This window comes from Aquila chrysaetos, chromosome 13 (assembly GCF_900496995.4).
Source record: "Aquila chrysaetos chrysaetos chromosome 13, bAquChr1.4, whole genome shotgun sequence".
NCBI classification, from domain to species: Eukaryota; Metazoa; Chordata; class Aves; order Accipitriformes; family Accipitridae; genus Aquila; species Aquila chrysaetos.
In genome coordinates this window covers 35618004-35638325 of record NC_044016.1, presented here as the reverse complement: position 1 = coordinate 35638325, position 20322 = coordinate 35618004, and the positions used below count along the sequence as shown (strand labels likewise).

Below are 20322 nucleotides of genomic sequence, written 5' to 3'. Positions count from 1 at the left end.
AGCCAATGTGACATTAAAGTTGCACTATCGAATGCTGAGGTTTACATGTGGTATTAAAAAAAGAGCAAAGAAGCAGAAGAAGGGTTAAGAATCACAACCAAGCTATGACAAAAAACATTCATATTACTCTATACACTTCTGTTAGCTCTGAAGTTACCAATTAAAAACAGAAATAACTAATGAAGACTGCCAAAAATACAAAAAGAAACCATGATCCAAAACCCCAGCACCTTCTTGCTCTCAATACAGAATAATCTCAGTGATACTGTAATAGTACAGAACAAGCACAAAACGTTGGTTTTCTTAATACAAGAGGGACAATATACTTTCAGAACTGAAATCTGCACCAAATTTCAATCTAACGTATCTCAAGAAAACATTTACAGCTTTAGTTCAAAGGGCTGTAAAATGATGTGTTAATTCAGAGACTTGACATAAGCCTAAAATGCCTACTCTGCAAATCTGGATATACAGAATCAAACTGCTAAAGGTAAGCACTCAGAAATGCGGTCAACATATAGTTACAGTTAAACAACCAGAAGAATGTCATTTTCCACTATATACGAGTCCTGGTTTCAGCTGGGACAGAGTTAATTTTCTTTCTAGGAGTTGGTATAGTGTTATGTTTTGGATTTAGTATGAGAAGAATGTTGATAACACACTGATGTTTTCAGTTAGTCTAACCACTACTTAGCAACAAGTCAAGGATTTTTCAGCTTCTCTTGCCCAGGCAGGAAGAAGGCTGGAAGGGCACAAGAAGTTGGGAGGGGACACAGCCAGGGCAGCTGGCCCAAACTGGCCAAAGGGATATTCCATACCATGTGATGTCATGCCCAGTATATAAACTGGGGGGAGTTGGCCTGGGGGAATTGCTGCTTGGGCACTAACTGGGCATCGGTCAGCGAGTGGTGAGCAATTGCGTTGTGCATCACTTGTTTTGTATATTCCAATCCTTTTATTAGACTTGTGATTTTATTATTGTTGTTATTAGATTATTATGTTATCATTATTATTTTCTTCCTTTCTGTTCTATTAAACTGTTCTTATCTCAATGCATGAGTTTTACCTTTTTCCTTCCAATACTCTCCCCCATCCCATGGCGTGGGGAGGAAGTGAGCGTGGTGCTTGGTTGCTGGCTGTGGTTAAACCACAATGATACGTAATCACAGTAGCACTTGGAGAGACTGTTTATTCATGGAGAATGGCTGTACCCCAACATCAGAAGACAAAGAAACCAGGCAAATCATATTTGCGATCAGAGTAAGAATTGATGTTTTTACCATCCCTTACAGATTACATCAAGAATGCATTTGGTCTAACATCTGCAAATGTAGTGAAATGCACTTAATTACGCAGTCACAACTTATTAACTGTATTACTGAACTGCAGTATAACCACACATAAGACATTCAAACTTTTGGCACCACTTAATTACCAAATGGTGTTTATGTGTTCTTTATGCTTCTTCCCCCCCACCTCCCTTTTTTTTTTTTTTTTTAGAAATGAAGGAGAAGAGCTTTACTACTTCTGACAGAATCATACGCTACAGCCCCTAACAAACTGATGTAGTTTGAAAAAGTTAACTCCTTGTAAAGCATGAAGTATAAAAGGGGATTTCTTCCCTCTGGTCAATGTCACAGCAGACACCATGGAATGAGATAAATTAGGTGGAAGAAGATTGCAAGATTTTTGCCAGCAGTATTAGGTGTACATGAAAGATACAGTAAGAATTTACAAATTATTATAGGGCAGCAAGTAAGAAAAAGAACAGAACAACCTACAAGAAGAGGAAGGGAGAAACAAATGGCAAAAGACTTCTTGCAGGGAACAGATAATAAAATTGTAAATGATGCAAAGAACGAATAAATATTTCCTATCTATTTTTGCTTTATATGTTTAAATATTTCAGACAAATACAAGAAGAATGTAAAATAGAAATTAGAATATTGAGACTATTATTAGGATTGTATGTCTAGCTCCAATATTCACATAACAGCAGGATATGGAAATAATTTTCAAAGGACAGACAATAAAATTACTTAAGAATAGATGACCTATGAAATTTTAATTAATATACTCGGGAATGACTGAGAAACTAATTGGACACTAAACGTAAGTATTTATACATGGAAGAAATACAAATATATTAACATATTAATATAGAGCAACCTTTCTGGCAAAGCAATAGCAGATGAACCAATTCCTGACAGTTAGATAGGCACAGTCTTAAAATAAACTATTATTTTCTATATGCAAGTCAATTAATAAAGATAAAACAAGAGAAACCCACAGGCAGCAGATGTGTAGCTAATCAGAAGCTCTTTTAAATGTATTATGGGTAAAGAATCCTAAGCACAGCTTTTCTTACAAAACATCAGAGAATTATTACTGAAAACATAAGAAAGGCAGAAATATTCCACAAATATCTGTTCTTTGATTTGGGAAAAAGCTACTAAGGTAATCTTACCACATGATGCCAATGAGATGCCCTCCTTGGCAACCCTAAGCAGTTCCCATTTAAAAATCCCCCAAAGTTACAGTTCAGATGCCAACAGCTAATGGTACTAACACTTCAAGCCTTTGTGATACTTACTAAAGATCTCTTTCTGTACATCTTCCTAAAAACCAACAATTAACAGCTTAGATGCATTAAATACATCTTTTCTGCCAATACCTTCTTACCTAGTGGGAAACCTTGTGGCATGGAACACTGCAGTCCTATATACTTATTAATCAAAGAACAATAGGACAGTAAAAGGAATTAAAAAATTGACTGTTTAAATGTATTATGAAGAAATATTGTACATTTAAACCTACTGTATATTTCAAGCAGTATTTACTACACTACATCAAAATTCACCTGTTGGCCTAAACTTTCATTTAAATTATGTTATATGTTAGCCTCTACCATGACTACTGTTTAATATAGTTTTAGATGACTTACACATGCCCACACATGTGAATCTCTTACCAAGCACATGCAATTCATTCATACAAGAATGGACATTTCATAAGTGACAGCAGACATTTCTGAATACCAGTGATACTGTTATCTGCTAAAGGTATCAATCCCTTTGACATAAACTGCATATTCACATCTTGCTGGTCCCAATACTGTAGTTAGTTTTTATAGAAGTCATTGTAAAATATCAACTTGCTAAACTGCATGCAGAGCACAGTGGAGTAGTTTTTGCACAGCAGAATAAGGCTGATGGCAATTTCACTCCTTTTGGCACAGAAAAGCCAAGAGCAATGAACAGTGATCACCCACTACATTGTACAGGAACATGTAAGTGATATGTCAATCAATGTAATTTCTGGAAGCAATCTGATCAAAGGTCTGGCAGATATCTAAGCTCAGAAGAGACTGTAGACAGCTATGCCCCTTTGAACAATGTTTAGAGCTACCACATTTCTCCTCATGGCAAAACCCACTAACACCATCACACCCCAAAAAGAGTACCAAGCAAACATCAATTCAACAGTGCAGGCTACATTATTAGCATCAGTGGATGCTGTTGGGACCTCCCCTCTGACTTTTTGATCTGGGAGACTACAATTATTTTTTTTCCCCAGGAGAAAACCATATACTTTGACCTATTGTTTCTTTTTATGTCTCAAACCCATGACTTTTTCTCCCCCCTCCCCTTTTTTTTTTTTTTGTGCAATCCCCTCTAAGAAACTGCCATGGTTCTTGGAAATCAAAACCTAGGAGTTAAACTACTTATATAATCTGACACACTTTAAAGTAGTCTAGTACATTAATGAGGCAGTTTGCCTTTGGGAAAAAAACACACCAAAAAAACGACTACCATACCAGATTTATAAAAGTATCTGTTATAAACATATCTTTTTTCAATCAATGGATTGCTGTCAGAATGAAAACTTCCTGAGCTGCAGTCCTACATTTTTTTAAATATGTAAAACACCTGCTACTCTCCAAGCCTTTTAGCTGAAGGTTTTACCACTACATCCTAAAGAACACGTCAACTTCCTGCTCCTTTAATTTGCTCCCTCACCTTCCATGAGAAAGGCTAGTACAGGAAGAGACACAGTGGGAAAAAAAAAATCCAGAACTTTTGCTTAAAGTCCTTGTTTTTTGTTTTTGTTTTAAATAAGTGCTCTACAAAGTTAGTATTTTATAATGTACAGTCAGCAGCATGGCAATCTCAGAGACGCTCCCTGACAAAAGTCTGTCAGGGCATGAATTATGTAATCTACTAGCCAAGGAATTATATTTTCCTTTGGGGCAAGAGCTTATTCCAGGCAGCAGTACCCCAAAGCATACTTGCTCTTCTTCCTGACCAGCAAGGACACCTCCACCTTATCAACAATGATGACAACAATAATCTCCACTTGTCTTTGCTTTGATTTACTTGGCTGTAAAAAGGAAACAACATTTCCCTTTCTCAAATTCTGATATTAGAGTTCAATTTCAGCACAGCAGATACACTGAACTGAACAACTCCCCTGTTTTCATTGTCATTTCAGCTACTTTCATTCAGCTGTGTATATGCACCACTACTGGGTGTTAACTGGTATGAGTAAGGGAAGAATTACTTTTCTTTTATCTGTTTGACTTGAAGGGAAAACTTGAAGCAATTGTGCAATCCAGGGCAGCTGATCATTTTACTTCAGTGTTTTAGAATTTGATTGTAATGTAACAACAACATGGCACTAAAGAGCACAGAGCACGAAAAAACAGGTACAACCAAGTAAGCTCGTGTCTGATGTATTTCATCAGACTGCCGTCCTGCTTCACTAAGGATAAGCCTCGAAATTACTTTCCTAGTCCACGCACTTTCACTGGCATGCTTTTCTTTTGCTCATGTCTACACTGCATTTGTATATGCAAGTCAGTTAATATCATTAAACTGCACTTAACTATGCTTCTATTCACCTTGTACATGCTTCTATCCAACTTCACCTCCAAAATCCTCATGTAGCTGCAGCAAAGTATATGACATTAGCTAGAAGAAACCTATTTGTAAGTCATCTTTTCCTACAAATTAAAGTTCATTCAAGTAATCAAATAACCAAACTTTAATGACACTCCAATGACTGCCACACAATGTTGCATCAAGGAGTCTTCTACGACTCTGTTTCACTAGTTATAGTGTAATATACTTTGTTCTTGCATTAAAAAAAAGCAGCGCTACTACAGCCCCTGGAGACAGGGAATTTATTGTATTAGCAGTTCACATCTGAATTGTTTCAGATTCAATGATAGCTTCATATGACTACATACGCTTTCCAGCTATGTGACTGAGGTAGTTACAAAATGCTTGTATGACCATAATAGCTGCATATTCCTCATGAAACATTAGAAGACATGAACAATTATATTTGTTATGGTTCTCCCATCTCTTATTTTTCTATAGGTTATTGACTAGCAAAGCTTAGCAGTGAATTTCATTAGCTGTCTTGCAATTTATTTTTTTCTTGAATATAAATACTTTTCTGTGAACAGGAGGAGCAGAAAGTATATACCATTTCACTGAAAAAAATTTCCCCAAACACAGCTGGCCTCATCTAACAGTGGCTATCCTATATCATTTGTGAAAGCAAAGCTGGAACATTCATGCAACTTTTCAGGGAAGAAGTAAACAATTTCATGTATCTTCTGCAGGAAGTTCATGAGCAATTTATTTAATGAAAGAGAATTTTATAGAACCTCTGTACAGTCAACAGTCCAAGATAGTCTTTCTTATCTCTTCTAACCAGTATTTGTGCACACCCTGTTCATCCTCAGAGTCCTTCAAATTTGGATGTCCACATGTAAACACTGCCTAGCTTTGGAAGAACCAGATCAAAGACTGTCCTTCACAGATTCAATGTTTCCTGTATTTACCATCCCTGACAAACTGCAAACAAACAATCACATTTAAAAAACAAATCAGCTACAGTTTGGGGGAATAAAGAATAAGTTTCTACTAGAATTCAAAACATTTTAGAATAATTTATTAAATTGGAATAACTTTGAATGCGGAGATCAGGCTACTCCTCCAAAGCTTCTGTGTAAGACTGTGTTATGCTAAGTATGGAGAGATTTCACTGCTGCTGTGTTTGTTCAGCAAAGAACATCCTGGCAAGTGAAAAACGCAAGCATACAATGAAAGATTCGTGAAAACAAGACTGGAAGCAGCCAGCTCAGTTTCATACTGCAAATTTTTGGCAGACATTCAACTCCTTCTGCTGTTTTTCTCGCAAGCACATCTATCTGTGTGATGTCACCACATTCAGCAGGGAGGGAGCCAGAACAAATTGGACTGACAGTGTCTTACAGCCTGCCAGCCTCTCGGCACATGTTGTTACTATACAAAGGATGTCTAGAAACCAAGCATGCTCTACAGATTCACAGTCTGTACACCCTCCTAAAGACGACTACAGAGAAGCGCCTATGGAAAAAGTGTGTGTGTGCATGTGTGCGTAATTCTAAAACCTCAGTTTTAGCCAATCCATCTGCTTTGTAGTCGTCTTAATTTAGGAAGAGCGAGATAGGAAACTCAGCAAAACTCACAGCCAGCTCTGTAGCCCACACTGTCACAGTGATCACTGTCAGTAACCTGAATGCACTTTACTTCCTGCAGACATTTTAGTACCATCAGAGGCTCACTAGATACCAGGACTATCTTTGCTCCATCATCACACATCTGCTTGTAGTAGTCATTGTGGCTGGAATCGAGTAGGTGTAAAATTAAAGCTATTAAAGCTAGTGTAAAAGAAACACGTACACTCACACCAACTTTTTTGTTTTGTTTTGTTGGTTTTTTTTTTGCTTTGCTGTTTAAGACATCCCGAATGTGAGCCCTCCAGAGAGAGAATCTACCACAGCAAGTATTTACAGAACCATACCCACTACAGTACACTTAGCTAGAAAGTTATCATCAAGGAGCACTGATAGATGGCTTCTGAGAAGTCATACTCGATAATGTTTTTTTTGTGTCTGTTTTTAAACAAGTAACAAACCATTACTCCTCACTTCAAACAGCCCATGTTGTTGCGAAGGTCTGCCACAAATGCTGAAGCTACTGGAAAGAGTAGATGAACCAGAAAAGCCAGAGGGGAAGTTCAACCTACACCACGTGAAGAAAATGACTTAAAACATGAGGAAACATGTTTCAGTAAGCAGGGCATTGCAAAGCCTGGATTCCATGCCTTTTGGATCAGTGGCTGGGGAAGAAAATCACTTCAGTTCCATGCCTCAATAAAATCAGAACTAATGAATTTTATATTACAAAAGTAATTTTACAAATAATAGTTTTTTGCTGTATAGAGGCAAAACAGCATAATTTTGGAAATACTATTCAGTAATATCAACTTGTGGCAGCAATGGGTTCAGTTTTTTTAGCCTGGTGAATGACTCACCCCTCTTCGCCTATCTGAGTTACCAAATCACAATTCTTAATGTTCTCTCCAGGCAGCATGCTGAAGAAAAAATATGAAGCAACTGAGAGTAAAAACAGAAATTCCTTAAAATACTCTTTGCGCTCAAGAAAACAATGTCTATTTTAATAGACACGTGAAAAACTATTACAATAACACATGTATGTATGTTTGCCTGTATCAATGGATATTTTGTCTCCAATTCACTTAGTTGAGTCTTACTTGAAAGAAAGAAGCATATTTATATGGCAGACTGATGGCCTAAAACATGAGGCTACATTAAAACAAGTGTAAGGGAAAAAGGATAAAGAAGTATGCAGAAGAAATGACAAGCATGAAATACATACCTCTTCCTAAGAGAAATATAAAAGGGTCATTTAAAAACAAACAAACAAAAAAAAAAATCAAAGGACATTCAAAATAAGTGCTACTGTTTAAGGAAGGACTATTACAACGGAGAGAACATCTGAAATGCTGCTACAAAAGTAAAGTGAAGTGTGAAAGCTAATAGCTTAGATATTAGTGCAGTATACACAGGCTGAATTCTATGCAGCGGTTATGACCTCTGGAAACCTATGAAAAAAACCCAATGTGGATACTACTTGGGGCTGACATTCAAACTGAAGAAACTGCCTTACTATTAGACATGCACATGATAAGAACTTTACAGAATGTCAGCTGGAAATATTTAGACAGTCAATTGTTAAATAACCTTCCCAGAGCTATCCTCTAATCAGAGGATTAAAACAATTCAAGATTTGTACGTCACAATCAGAATCACATGCCAAGACTTCCTGCCTGCAAACTGGAGGGGGGGGGGGGGGGGCAGGGAAGGGAGGCTCAAATTTCTTTATTTGCAGTATAAAGAAACTCTCTTCATTTGACACTGATTCAGGAACTTGGCAGTTCAAGTTACTGAAGTTTTCTTTACCCAAACCTATAACCTGTAAACTCTCTTCTATACTTTGTCCCAGCTTCCTAATTTTCAAGAAAATAAAGGATGCTGTCTTAGGAGCAAGGGGTGACTATATAACTCAGTTTTAGATGAAATAATATTTCTAAGTAGTCATAGACTTCCACAGCTGCAAAAGCAAAACACACCTCTCAAATCAGCAGCAAACTAAAATCTGAACTCCTCTCATTGGAAACAGTTTGCATTCCATGATACTTTGGTTTTCACAAAAAATAGGGAACTTCAGTATTGACTTTAATTTCTAAAAATAACAAATTACTTTGGGGAAGAGACTTTTGTAAACACCTAAGTAATTTCTGTGCATATAGGTAATTATTCCATCTTTAAATACTGTGTACCGCTTTACTTCAACATTAGCTGCAACCCTAAAAGAAAGGAAAATACTTCAGTTAGAAAACAAAAATGAATGAACAAAAATATTTAATGCAATGCAGGGGCCCACATAAAGACGATAACAAAGAAGGCACAAAAGAAACTGTGACTGCAAATTTAGTGCACATTAAAAACATCTGATACAAGGCTGCTATCTGTAGTTTACGCAGGATACCCACACAAGTGCAACTATGGGACCAAATCCTACTCAATTTTTGAAGCTCTACCACCTTGAACACGAGATTGGAGAAAAAAGAAAAATAAACACTCTGCACATAATTCTTCACTATCAAAATCCACTGCTCAATGTAACACTCTTGACAGTAAGATTTAACAAAGTCCCATGTTGTTGGCCCACAGTCCTCATTCAGTGCTATTCTCCTTCCCTCACCCCATGCTGTCTGCACAAGCATAGATCATTCCCACACAAGCAGCCTTACACAGCAAGTGTAGCAAAACCCCAAACAGGCACAGGCAAAACCTTTTCCAAACAGGTCTGCTGCTGAGAGGCTGCCCATACAAAGCCAAACAGGTCTGCTGCTGAGAAACTGCCCTTACAAAGGTACCCTGAATTTGCAAAGTCAGGTGACATCTGTGCTGAAGTAAGGCAGTCAGTCACTGTATTTTTGCGGATGTATATTTAAAAAAAAAAAAAAAAAAAAAAGTAGCAGCACAAAGCAAGTGCATCTACTTTTTCCTGAGATAGTGCTAAAGATTTTGGATGCATCTTAATGATTAGTAGCTTCTGAAGCTTAGTCATTGTAACACTGAGCAGCAGAATTACTTTCCTTCCTTCCACACACACCTTCAAGGAATTCACTATGAGTCCAGACAAGTTCAGAGATCCAGCACTCCAACCAAAACACCTCATTACTAAATATCCAGGATTGAGTCTTGAAGACTGAGGAGAAACCTAATGTTTGGGAGAGGCTGTATATTGTTGAAGAATTTTATATTAAGTCAAACCTACACACACATATATCTACAGTCTGTATCTGTCAACAATTTTTCTAGACATTTAAGATTAGATGGGACAGTTTAACAGAAATGGGGACAAATGTATAGAAATGGTGATTTCCTTTATAATTCAGAACACCTTTACTTTTGACATAATTTTCATTTTACACATGGATAAACAGAGACAGAATGGTGACTCAACTTGCTGACAAAGACTTAAAAGCAAAGATTCCAGAAAAGGAAGAGCCCCATTCTCATATTTTTAATAACACTTGTGCAGATATTTAGCTGTGTACCAAGATCCATAATTTGTTCTATCCAATTTTCAGAAACACAGTGAAATGATAGAGGTATTGATAAATAAAAGCTTTAGTAATTCATAGGTCTTCAAAGAAACATGCTTGGAAGATTCAGTATTTTCAACCCAGAATTCATCGTTCACGCATGAGTCCACAGACTGGTCACTGCCCTTCAAAACTGACTCAAAACAAGCAAATACATTATCAATGGGATTCTGTTTGCTATGCAAGGGTCATTCTTTTTGGACACCCTTCTCCCTCCTTTCTTTTCAATCTCACTACAAGTCCAGATTTACCACAATAGCAGTAACAACAGAAAGACTGCCAGATTCTTGGACAATGAAACAACCAATGAGCTACAATTTCTCATCAAATGCCTGAAGCATTATTAGTAGCTGTTTCAAGGAAAGGTGTTCACAGTCAGAAAAAAACTGGTGAGGACAGAAGAATTAAATCAGATTTACACAACAAATAAAGAGAAAACCTAAATAGGTGGAATGAAGACTAACATGACTTATCACAACTCATTAGGATAAATTTAGTTTGAAACTCTCTAATGAGGCAAGTAGGAATAAAATGTTATCTACCCACCTACTCCACAGAGGACAGAGGTCAAAGGACTCAGCAGGCTGTCACACATAGGATTTGTTTACCACATTTTCTGTTGATTGCTTATTTGTACTTATTTTAAGAACATGGAACCTATCTTTCAACTAAAATGACGTTACTTCATTTAATACTTTTACCTTTTTAACTGTTTTTCCCGCCACCACTATGACTTAAGATAAAATTGCTGGGAAGCTAGGGGAAGGGCAGGGACAGAATTAGCTGCCCTCATTCTCTCTGCTGTTTCTTCCCTGGCTACATAACAAAGCTAACACTGGAATCAAGCTGTTGTGTATTTAGCAGTGTTCTCCACCACCCACCCTCCTCCCTGTCTGACTATACTTTAAAGCTCTGTAGTAAATAAGGTTCCTTTATCAACCAAACTTCAGAAACATGTCATTCTGTATCTGCCAACAAACTCCCGGACAGAAAGGACTAATAACAGGGATCCAACCAACATATTGGACTAGTCTCCTCCTTTTTAACCAGCTATCCTATACTCAGCTTCTGCTGAAACTGTGTCAGAGAATGCCGTTAAAAACACCTCCTCCACAGTAGTACCCCATTGACGTAGGTACTCATCACAACATCTGATGTCTTCCCACAGTCACAAACTTTGCCTTTAAGTTACCATTACTCCAAATACTGCCAGAGCCCCTCTTGGTATCATTCCACACCATTTCACCCTAAATGCACTGTCTCATAGCATCCATTCATAGCTGTCCATGACAGTAACATTTCTGACATGCTTACATTTGCTCTATTACTAAGAGCTACTTCACCTGTTCACTAATCGAGTGAATCAAGTTCAAAATAATTTTTTAGCACTTGAGTTTCCAGAGTTACACAGAGTACAGATGGAGGCCATCTGTTATCAACCACAATTTTTTTTAGACAGAACTACAGCTTTCTCTTCCACACAACCAGCTGGAAAGAGAGTGAATCCTAATCCTCCTCCAGCTGGGAGCCAAAGCTTGAAAAGCACCCTTGGAGAGCAAGGGTGAGCTCTCAAAATATAATTACAATGCTCTGGTTGCAGATCATTTATGTACTCCACCCAAAACAAACCAATCCACAAATAACTTCCTTGCCAGTAACGGGACAGTCCTTTGCTTTAAGACATGGAATTAAGTTATTAACCTAAAACAGGCACAATATAGCAATAGCTACTGTATGCTTAAAGGCCTTCAAAACAACTATGATACCCTCAAAGCATATGCACTTTCTAAAAAGATACAAGAAGTTTGGCTTCATGTGATAAACATGAGTGCACCCTGGGATCTAGAACCATTATTTGCAGGAGGGAAGGCCTAAAGGATGCTGCATGTATAATAACCCACAGTTAAAGTGATTGATAAGTACCAACAGATATAAATAGCAACACAAAACTAGGAAGCAGACATGCCACAAGGAACACATGTGAGACAGCAGTACAGGGAATCTGCTTTAAATATTCCTCCTATTTTTCAGCCACAGAAGTTTCCCTCATTTTTTTTTCAGGAAGCACTTTCAGAATTTTGTTTTTATACCCTCAGCTGTACTGCAGGACAATACTAAGATATTTACTTAACAGTTGCTACAGCCATATCCAGTTTTAACCGACATAAAAGACAGTTTCAAGGAGAGTGCAAATGGAGATCAATTAATACCATCTGTATTTTCTTTTTAATTGTGGAAGAAACAGTCCAACTATTGTCCTGAGACCAAATTTCAAATGCTCTGGAAACATTCAATATGTACATCAATTATTTCAACCTCTCCTTCAGTTAGCTGATGTGTTAACATATTTTTTTAATAATAACAAGTTTACAAAAATTCTTACAGCCTTTTAACGTGTGTTCTGTAACAAGCGTCAATAAAACAAAAGCAGAGCAAGTTGTCTGTATCTAGAGCTTCCAGCCTTAAAACCTGCATCTTACTATAGCTTAGTTCCTCACAACTATGTGCCAGGAAAGAGCTCTTTGCTCTTAACCAGTACTAAATATTAGTGTATTGTAGTAGTGCAGTAATTCTTACATTGTAGTAATACTATATTAACTATTAAACAGTACTTGTTAATTGTAGTCATACTGAACCGCCCCCCCCCATGCATACACCACACAAATGGTAAATTTAACTCCTATTTGTTAAATACGTTATTACTATTTTTGTTGACAGTGAATGGATAAACCAGAACATGCAGGGCACTGAAACTACACTTTAGCATTCTGGGGATAACAGCTTTAGCATTTATCAAAAACTGCTGCATTAATAAGGTAACACAGTTTGCTTGGACTTGTATACAAGTACTGCATTCTGATCTCCCACATGTTCATTTGTTTTTGACTGAAGCTAGTATTCAGGCTATGGCTGGGTTCCTCCTTCTAGCTTGACCATCATACTACACAATTTTAAAATCACGCCAAATGATTCCAAAGGAAGATATACCCTGCAGTAAGTACTGCCATAATACACAGACATAATATTTTGTAATCTCAAAACCATGAATGCATTTGTTTTGTAATGACTAAAAGACACGATTAAAATTTTCAGCATGTAGCTAATATACCATGACCTTTATTTGTTACATAGATACTATTATCTTGTGCTCTCCCATCTCATGAGTATTGTCTTATTTCACACTAAATGCCAACTTTCTAAAACAAGATGCTTTTCAGTTACACTTTTGTACAGTGCCAACACAATATGACTTGAACTACTAGGTACCATAGACCTACAAATAAAGGATACTGTACCAATGAAAACTGTTCAGGAAGACAACCCAGGGCTTTCCAGACCAACATAGATTCACTGAGCTCTTCTGTTTCAACAAAAGGGGGGTTGGGGGATAGGGTGGGAAAAGCAAAGCTATCTATTTCAAAGGTTCTGATCAAAAAAGACTTAAAGTATTGTAATCTGCAATTCTTTCCCCCAGCACCCCAGCATTCTAAAGATGCAGCACACAACTGCATAAGAAGTTTCTCACAATCAAATATGTAATATGCATTTGATAGCCATACATAAGCATCAGATACTCGTTACTTTCTGGGCTTCAGATGCACAAATAGAGTATTTCAAGCTAAGTGCCTGTAAGACAGAGAAATCAGTTTTCTTGTCTGGCAAATGGAGCCTACCTTTTGTGCCAAAAAGCAAGCAAAGAAATAAAGGCATTAGTGGTACAGATAAAACAAAGGTATAGCAGGTTGCATGGCCAACTCAACAGCATGCAGCCAAGGCCTCTGATGATGTGCCAGTTCACAATAGAGATGATTAAAGAGGCTACCGCCCTGTGCTGCCCTCTCTGTCCCTTCATTGGAGATTCTCTCCCTCCAGCAGCAGCTGAATTTCACAACACAGAACATTAACTTAAACCAACAATTTCATTTAATAGTAATAAACTGGGCTACAAACCACAGCAGTTGAGGAGCAAAATACCACTTGCTTTATCTTTGCAATGGCTGTGGTAACCTCTGGCAGAGATGCAAGGTGTCAGTACAAATAAGATTAACTTCCTAAATCATCTCTATAGCACCTGCCCCAATCATGAACAAAAAACAAAACAAAACAAAAAAAACAAACTAAAAACACAATCAAGTGGTGGTGAAATATCCCAGAAAATTTCATCAAGATACTCCCTAAGTTTTTTCTGCATACTCGTGTCAACCCTTTATTTCCCAAAGACATCTCAATAGCCAGTATATGTTAAAACACATACATATAACAGTGTCATTTTTTATTCTGTTTAGCTTTTCTAAAGATGACAAAAAAATTCTGCCCTCAGCTTTCTAAAGATACATGGCATTCATTTAATGATAAGTTATGGTTTCCAAAGCAGCACCGAAGAATTTTTTCTCCCACCTCAGAAAAAGCATTTTTAAAATAATAATTAGTAGGAAGTTTCAAGAAGTAAAACTATTCCTCTGAACAAATACTAGCATAGAGCAATTTTTCCTCAAGAAAAAAAACCCTTTTAAAAGTAAAAAATACTGCTTCAGTCTGCAAGTATACTAATTGCACATGAAACAGAAGTGACAGTTATACTTTAAAGAAATCTTTCATGCAGATTTAATCAGTGCTTTACTGTAGAAATTGCACTATAATAGTGGGATTACTTATTTTAGAGTCTAGCTTGCACAGTATTGCTCATTCCCTACAGATGTCACTGATTGATGGTGGACTGGGCGCCAAACGTTCTTTGCTCCACGCTTATCACCTCTTTGGCTGACCTAATGTGGGAGGCCTGACATCTACACTTCCTCACTTCCAGCTATGTTGAAGGGATAGTGCTTGCCTGATACTTACCCAAGAGGCAGCAACTCAACCGTCTTCTCTTTCATTACAATTTCATTATGAACTCCATTGCAACAATTTGCTGCCACCACCCCCTTCTTTCTTTCTACAACAGGGGTAGGTATTGTGAATCTTACCAGTCTGTCACCTATCATAGGAACACCACCAAAGTCAAGTCCAGCATTTAGTCCAAAATGTCACAAGGAATGCAAAAACAGCTCTTAACTGCAATTCCCATTTTAGCTTCTAAACTACAGGAAACTGAAAAGAAAGAAAAGGCCACTTCCCTAAAGCCTACACGAGTGAAGGCACACAAGCGCTTAAAACTGAAATTAAAGACAACTCTTCTTTTGTCAGCCATTGTCACTAACAGATAAGCAAGTTTCAGCACTGAGCTCTGCCCATCAGCAGGTTTTTTTTTCCTGTTTGCTTGTTTTCATCCAAGTAGTGTTTTCAGGCCAGGGATTTCAAAACCATAATGTCAGCAGCATGTCATTACTACCTGGTAAACCATGATAACTTGCCAGGTTTTTTTGCCCTTTAACACTAGAATGTGGTATTCACAGAACACTAAGATAAAAAATAAGATCTGAAAAAAAGTAAATAATATTTACTAAACAAAGCTTCTGTAGTGCTGCTTTATGTTTATTTTATTTAAAAAAATTAAGCCTCAAACTTTCATACACCTCCTGCAAGGTACTCAGTTTCATAATACACAGGAAAATAACCGGAATTGAATGTTCACTTTTAGGCATCTAAACAAAGTGGCACTACTATCAAACAGACAGGTAAGCACTTGCAGCTGAGTAGAAACTACATTTGAACAAATAAAAGGAAGAAATACTACACCTTTAAGATTCATAAATTTGCATCATATGATATAGGGAGAGTTCTTAAATGGATGTTAAAGACCAAACAGCGCAAGGATAAAAGATTAACAACAGCAAACAAGAGACAGATCATCAGGATTTCTCAGGTTTGGGAGGTTGAGCTTTTGTTCATGTTGTTGCCAAGGCTTTTCTAAGAATCAAGAGAAACATCATCACAATACTCCCAAAGAATCTGTACTGAACAGTTCCATTAAAGAAAAAAAGGGAGAAAAAAAAAAAAAAGAAACAAAAATCCCTCACCACTTTCAAGCACCCAATAAGTCAAGAAAATTACTACAGCATAGTAAGCCTTTTGCACTTGCATAACTGGTTGAGATTTAATATAAAACAGTAGATTGAAGGAAGATTATCACATAGTGTCTGCATTAAAAAAACAAAACAAAACTGTCTTAAAAATCCGGTAGAATAGGAACTGATCTTTTGGCTTCCGCTGACTTGCCAGTCAATTAATGCTGGCAGAATCTACATAAAAGTTTTAGTATCTTATCTTCAAAATTATTTAAAATAATAGTATGAAACTCAGCATGGGTTACACAGCACAGAGATGGTACATGAAGAGCAGAAATCTAGGATCTTAGTTTAAAACACACAAAAGAGAAAAAAAAAATCAGAAGAATTTATTGAAGAAATTCCTTGCAAAATTTCCGCTATAGCTACTGTGCATTCTTATGTTACTAACGATCCTTGTAGTGTTCAAGCTGCTCAGACCTGAGCAGGTGGAAAGGAATTAGGGAGCATATCTAACAGCCCAAAATGCACATACATATATATGTGCACATGCATTTATATTTATGCACACACAAGAACTTGATACACATATTTTTCCAGGGGACAAAAAACAAACCCTGGACCAAATTCAGTATTTATAGTAGCCCATATTATCATTCACCACTCTGATATATCCCATTTTAAGAAAACCCCAGGGAACACTTCATCTGAAAGAATATCAAGCTGGTCCCGAGTTTTGGCACATTAGAAGACTGAATAGGCTGCGAAACATACTGTGTTAATAATAATACGCACAGCTAATATTTTCCACTATTACTACCACTCTCAATCCAGCTGTCTCATGTGCCATGCTTGTTTACATCCAGTTTTCATACTGGTTTACAGCTGTACTGATTTCATTACAGATAGTTGGAGAAATACATAGGAAACATTTGTAGACAGAACACTTGAAAAAAGGATAGAGGAAGCTGCTGGAATTTTCAGCATAGTAATACTTACTTCCTATGTTCCACCAGGTCACAACACAACGCTCTCACTAGTTAAGTACTGCGTCCACAATAGAGCTCCCACAGTTAAATGAGAACTTCAGAGAAACTTTACTGGTGATAAAGCAGTTATGCAGATTTTTTTTAGGAAGAAGACTCCTACAGTAGTTTTAAGTCTTCAAACCCTAATAGATCATAAAGCAGCCCTCTCACCACAGAGCAAAGCTGACTTGAAAAGACACGAGAAGCACACACTCAAAGAACTCATCCCTGAAGAGGGTATTTACAACAACAAAAAATTTCCAACACTCCTGAAAAATCTATTACTGATAGAAAAAGTAATTTTCACGTTCTAGAAGTACTGGAGACTAGTAGTGCAAAGACAGGAATCACTGGCAAATTGGTCTTCAATAAACAAAGACAGACTTCCGTTTTACTATGCGTGCACAGTAGCACAAGGACAGGAAAGATACTGACTGGGTATGAATTTCACTCAAACAACTTCATCTTGAGGTTGGAGTGGAGGGTCAAAGACCTTAGGCGTGCAGAAGGATGGAAGAAAGAATGGGAAAAAAGCATAAAAATAAGAGAAAACTATACAAACCAAAGTATTTTTCTATTATGAACTATATTTAAGAAGAGTGGGAGAGGCACACAAAAGGGAATAGAAGTCCCTAAGCATTCATTCCAGCACTTCCACACTCTCTGTGCCCTCTGATTTCACTCTTCAACTGCTATATCCTATATACCTTTTCTTCCTATTTCACAACAAAGCTGTTCTGGGACAGAAAGTGATTTTTTCATTGTGAACAAAGAAAGCCTCTATGACAGCATTAGGTGGCAATTGCTAATCAGCACTTCACTAGGTTATCTGTATTCAAATAAGAAGCCAAACTGGCAGTCAAATAAAAATGTGAAAATAAGAGATGATCTCAAGTTCGCTTTGCAAATCCACCTCACCTTAAAGAGAGGAGACCTACTTCCTATGTTTTGCTAACATTAACTATAGTAAGCCTGTTATCATACATTCAATCCTGCTGTACAGAAGCGTTAAGAGGTAAATTCCCCACAGTGGTTCATTTGTAGTTTTCAGGTCCAAAGTACTAATCACAATTTATTATGTTTCCTCTGATCACGCTTAAAATTTGGACACAGTAAGATCCTAAATGCACATTAGTCATTTCTAACTTACAAGATGCAAGTTAAACAAATCACTGACCTCAAACTGCAACTTTGTATTGACACATTTCATCAATCACAAGAAAATGCCCATGCAAACTGGGTCTTACCTTATCCTTTTCATGGGGAAGGAGACACACTGGAGGGAGACAGGAAAGAGACTCAAAACTCTCCTTCCCATCAGCATTAGTGGTTGCTTTAGTGTTGAGTTGGTACAGAGGTCCATCTTTAAGGAGCCTACCATGGCCAACAGCACGTTTGACAGCTAATCGTAATTGCTGGTGAAAAATGGAGGCAGCGCTACCTCCAAATAATGCAGACACATCTTTCTGACCTTTCAGAAAGCGCTCGATGTTCTTCAAGGATGAGCCACTAGACTCAGCCAAGCCCTCAATTGCCCGTTTGATAAGTTTATTCCAGTCCACGTTTGGTTTACCATCCAACTTGCCATGGTTCCGAGGCTTCGGAAGTGCTATTCTCCCAGGATTATCAGGATCCTTGTAGGAGTTGAGACCCTTGTTGGAGACTTTTAAAATAGTTCCATCTTTAACACTCAACTCTAACTGTTCCAGAACAGTTTTGCGGTCCAAACCGTGCGAAGATGACACTGCATTGCATATCCTCTCCTCTGAAGGACGCTGTTTTTGCTTCTTTACCTTTTTGATTGCCTCCAAAATCCACTCTGTATACAGCGGGTTGGCGAGTTTTACCATGGTGAAAAATTCTGTATATCCATAGAGTCGTTATCCTTTATCCCGATGCTGAACAAGTTTCACACAATGAGAAAACAGATTCTCGAATGATGGGAACCAGCTAACCATAGCATACACGTTTTCTGTTCTGAATTACTCCTCCTTTCTCAAACATTATTTGTTTTCACACTGAAGAGAGGAAAGCAAAACAATTAGAAATTTCCTCATTCTTTCCAATAAATCCCATAACAGCTTCAGAGAAAGTTTTTCCACAAAGGTATAAAGATTTCAGCATATCTCACCTCAGCTTCTGGTCTGCACACTCACAATCAGAAGAACTGTAACATTAGGCCTAGAAGAAAACAAGGAGAGAGACATTTCCAAAGAACAGTTAGGAAAAAAAGAAAAAAAGAAAAAAATTAGCAGCCAACATTAATTCATTAAACATATAGCAGAGTTTTAACGCACTACTACAGTTCTGAAACACTTAAGTAACTCTTAAGGTTTTATCTTCACTACTAATAAAAGCATGCTTTAACACTGAAATAACTCCATACAACCTAGAGAAAAAAGCATGCCCTTTTTACTTCAATCCATAAGTCAGTATAAATTCTATACCAAGTTCTATATCATTGCTGAGCACAACCTAAATTAATATTTGGGGGTGGGAGGGTGGGGGGGAACCCACAACAAAGATCTTAAAAAAAGCAGCAGCTCTCTTCATTTTTGCACATGGAGGACACTGCCTGAAACTTCAACAGAAAGCAGTGGGAATAGCCAAGAGTCTTGAGCAAACAGCAAGAAACTTTCAGAGCTCTTCCAGGAGCGTAATCATAGGTCTGATTCCCTCCTGCTAAGAAAAGCTATGACAGTTGTTCCATCAAGGAAAAAAGTGAAGAAACGCAGCTGGAGATTGTAATTAAATGTTCCACTTTCAGAGACCATAGAAAAGAAGAATACAACATTATAATCTTCAGTATAGATGAGGCACACTGAAAACACTTGAGGACAAAGTAACAGGTGACCATACACAATGAAGAAGGAATGCTTACGACACTGCTAATTAAAGATGCAGATGGAAGGGTAGGAGGCTCTACTTCACAGCCTTTAGTTGTCTTTAACAAAGACTTTTTCTAAGTGTGATAACAGTACGTTGTGCTGAAGTTCTACTGCAGAAGTACACTATCCGAGAAGAATTTATAAACTGTTTATTAAAAGGAATAATGGTTTTCTGCAAGGGAAGTTTTAGTCACGAGCTAGTCGTCAACACAGTTCTCCCATTCTGCTTTCTAGTAAGTACTGAAGAATTTACCAACACACAGAACGCATTTGCATACAGACATCGGACTCAATTGCACAGCTCCATACAGCCAGTACTGGAAAGATTCAGAACTACTGTTTAGACCGAAAAGGATGCAGCGCTCGCCTAGAGTTTTTTCACCCCGCGAACAACAGATGTAGAGGGAAATACGGTCCCCGGGACCT

The 20322-nt window shown here is 37.5% G+C and overlaps 1 protein-coding gene across 4 annotated transcripts in view; it reads right to left on the bottom strand.

Moving 5' to 3' along the window:
- KAT6A (lysine acetyltransferase 6A) overlaps nucleotides 1-20322 on the bottom strand; it is a 52871-nt gene that overhangs the window by 31610 nt on the left and 939 nt on the right. For all 4 annotated transcript variants that reach the window (XM_041128511.1, XM_030036194.1, XM_041128512.1 and 1 more), the window contains exons 2-3: nucleotides 19140-19189; nucleotides 18256-19026 (exon numbers count right to left, since the gene is read on the bottom strand). In XM_041128511.1, coding sequence (XP_040984445.1) covers nucleotides 18256-18858 — 603 coding nt within the window. In that variant the 5' untranslated portion in view covers nucleotides 18859-19026; nucleotides 19140-19189. The remainder of the gene's footprint in view (nucleotides 1-18255; nucleotides 19027-19139; nucleotides 19190-20322) is intronic.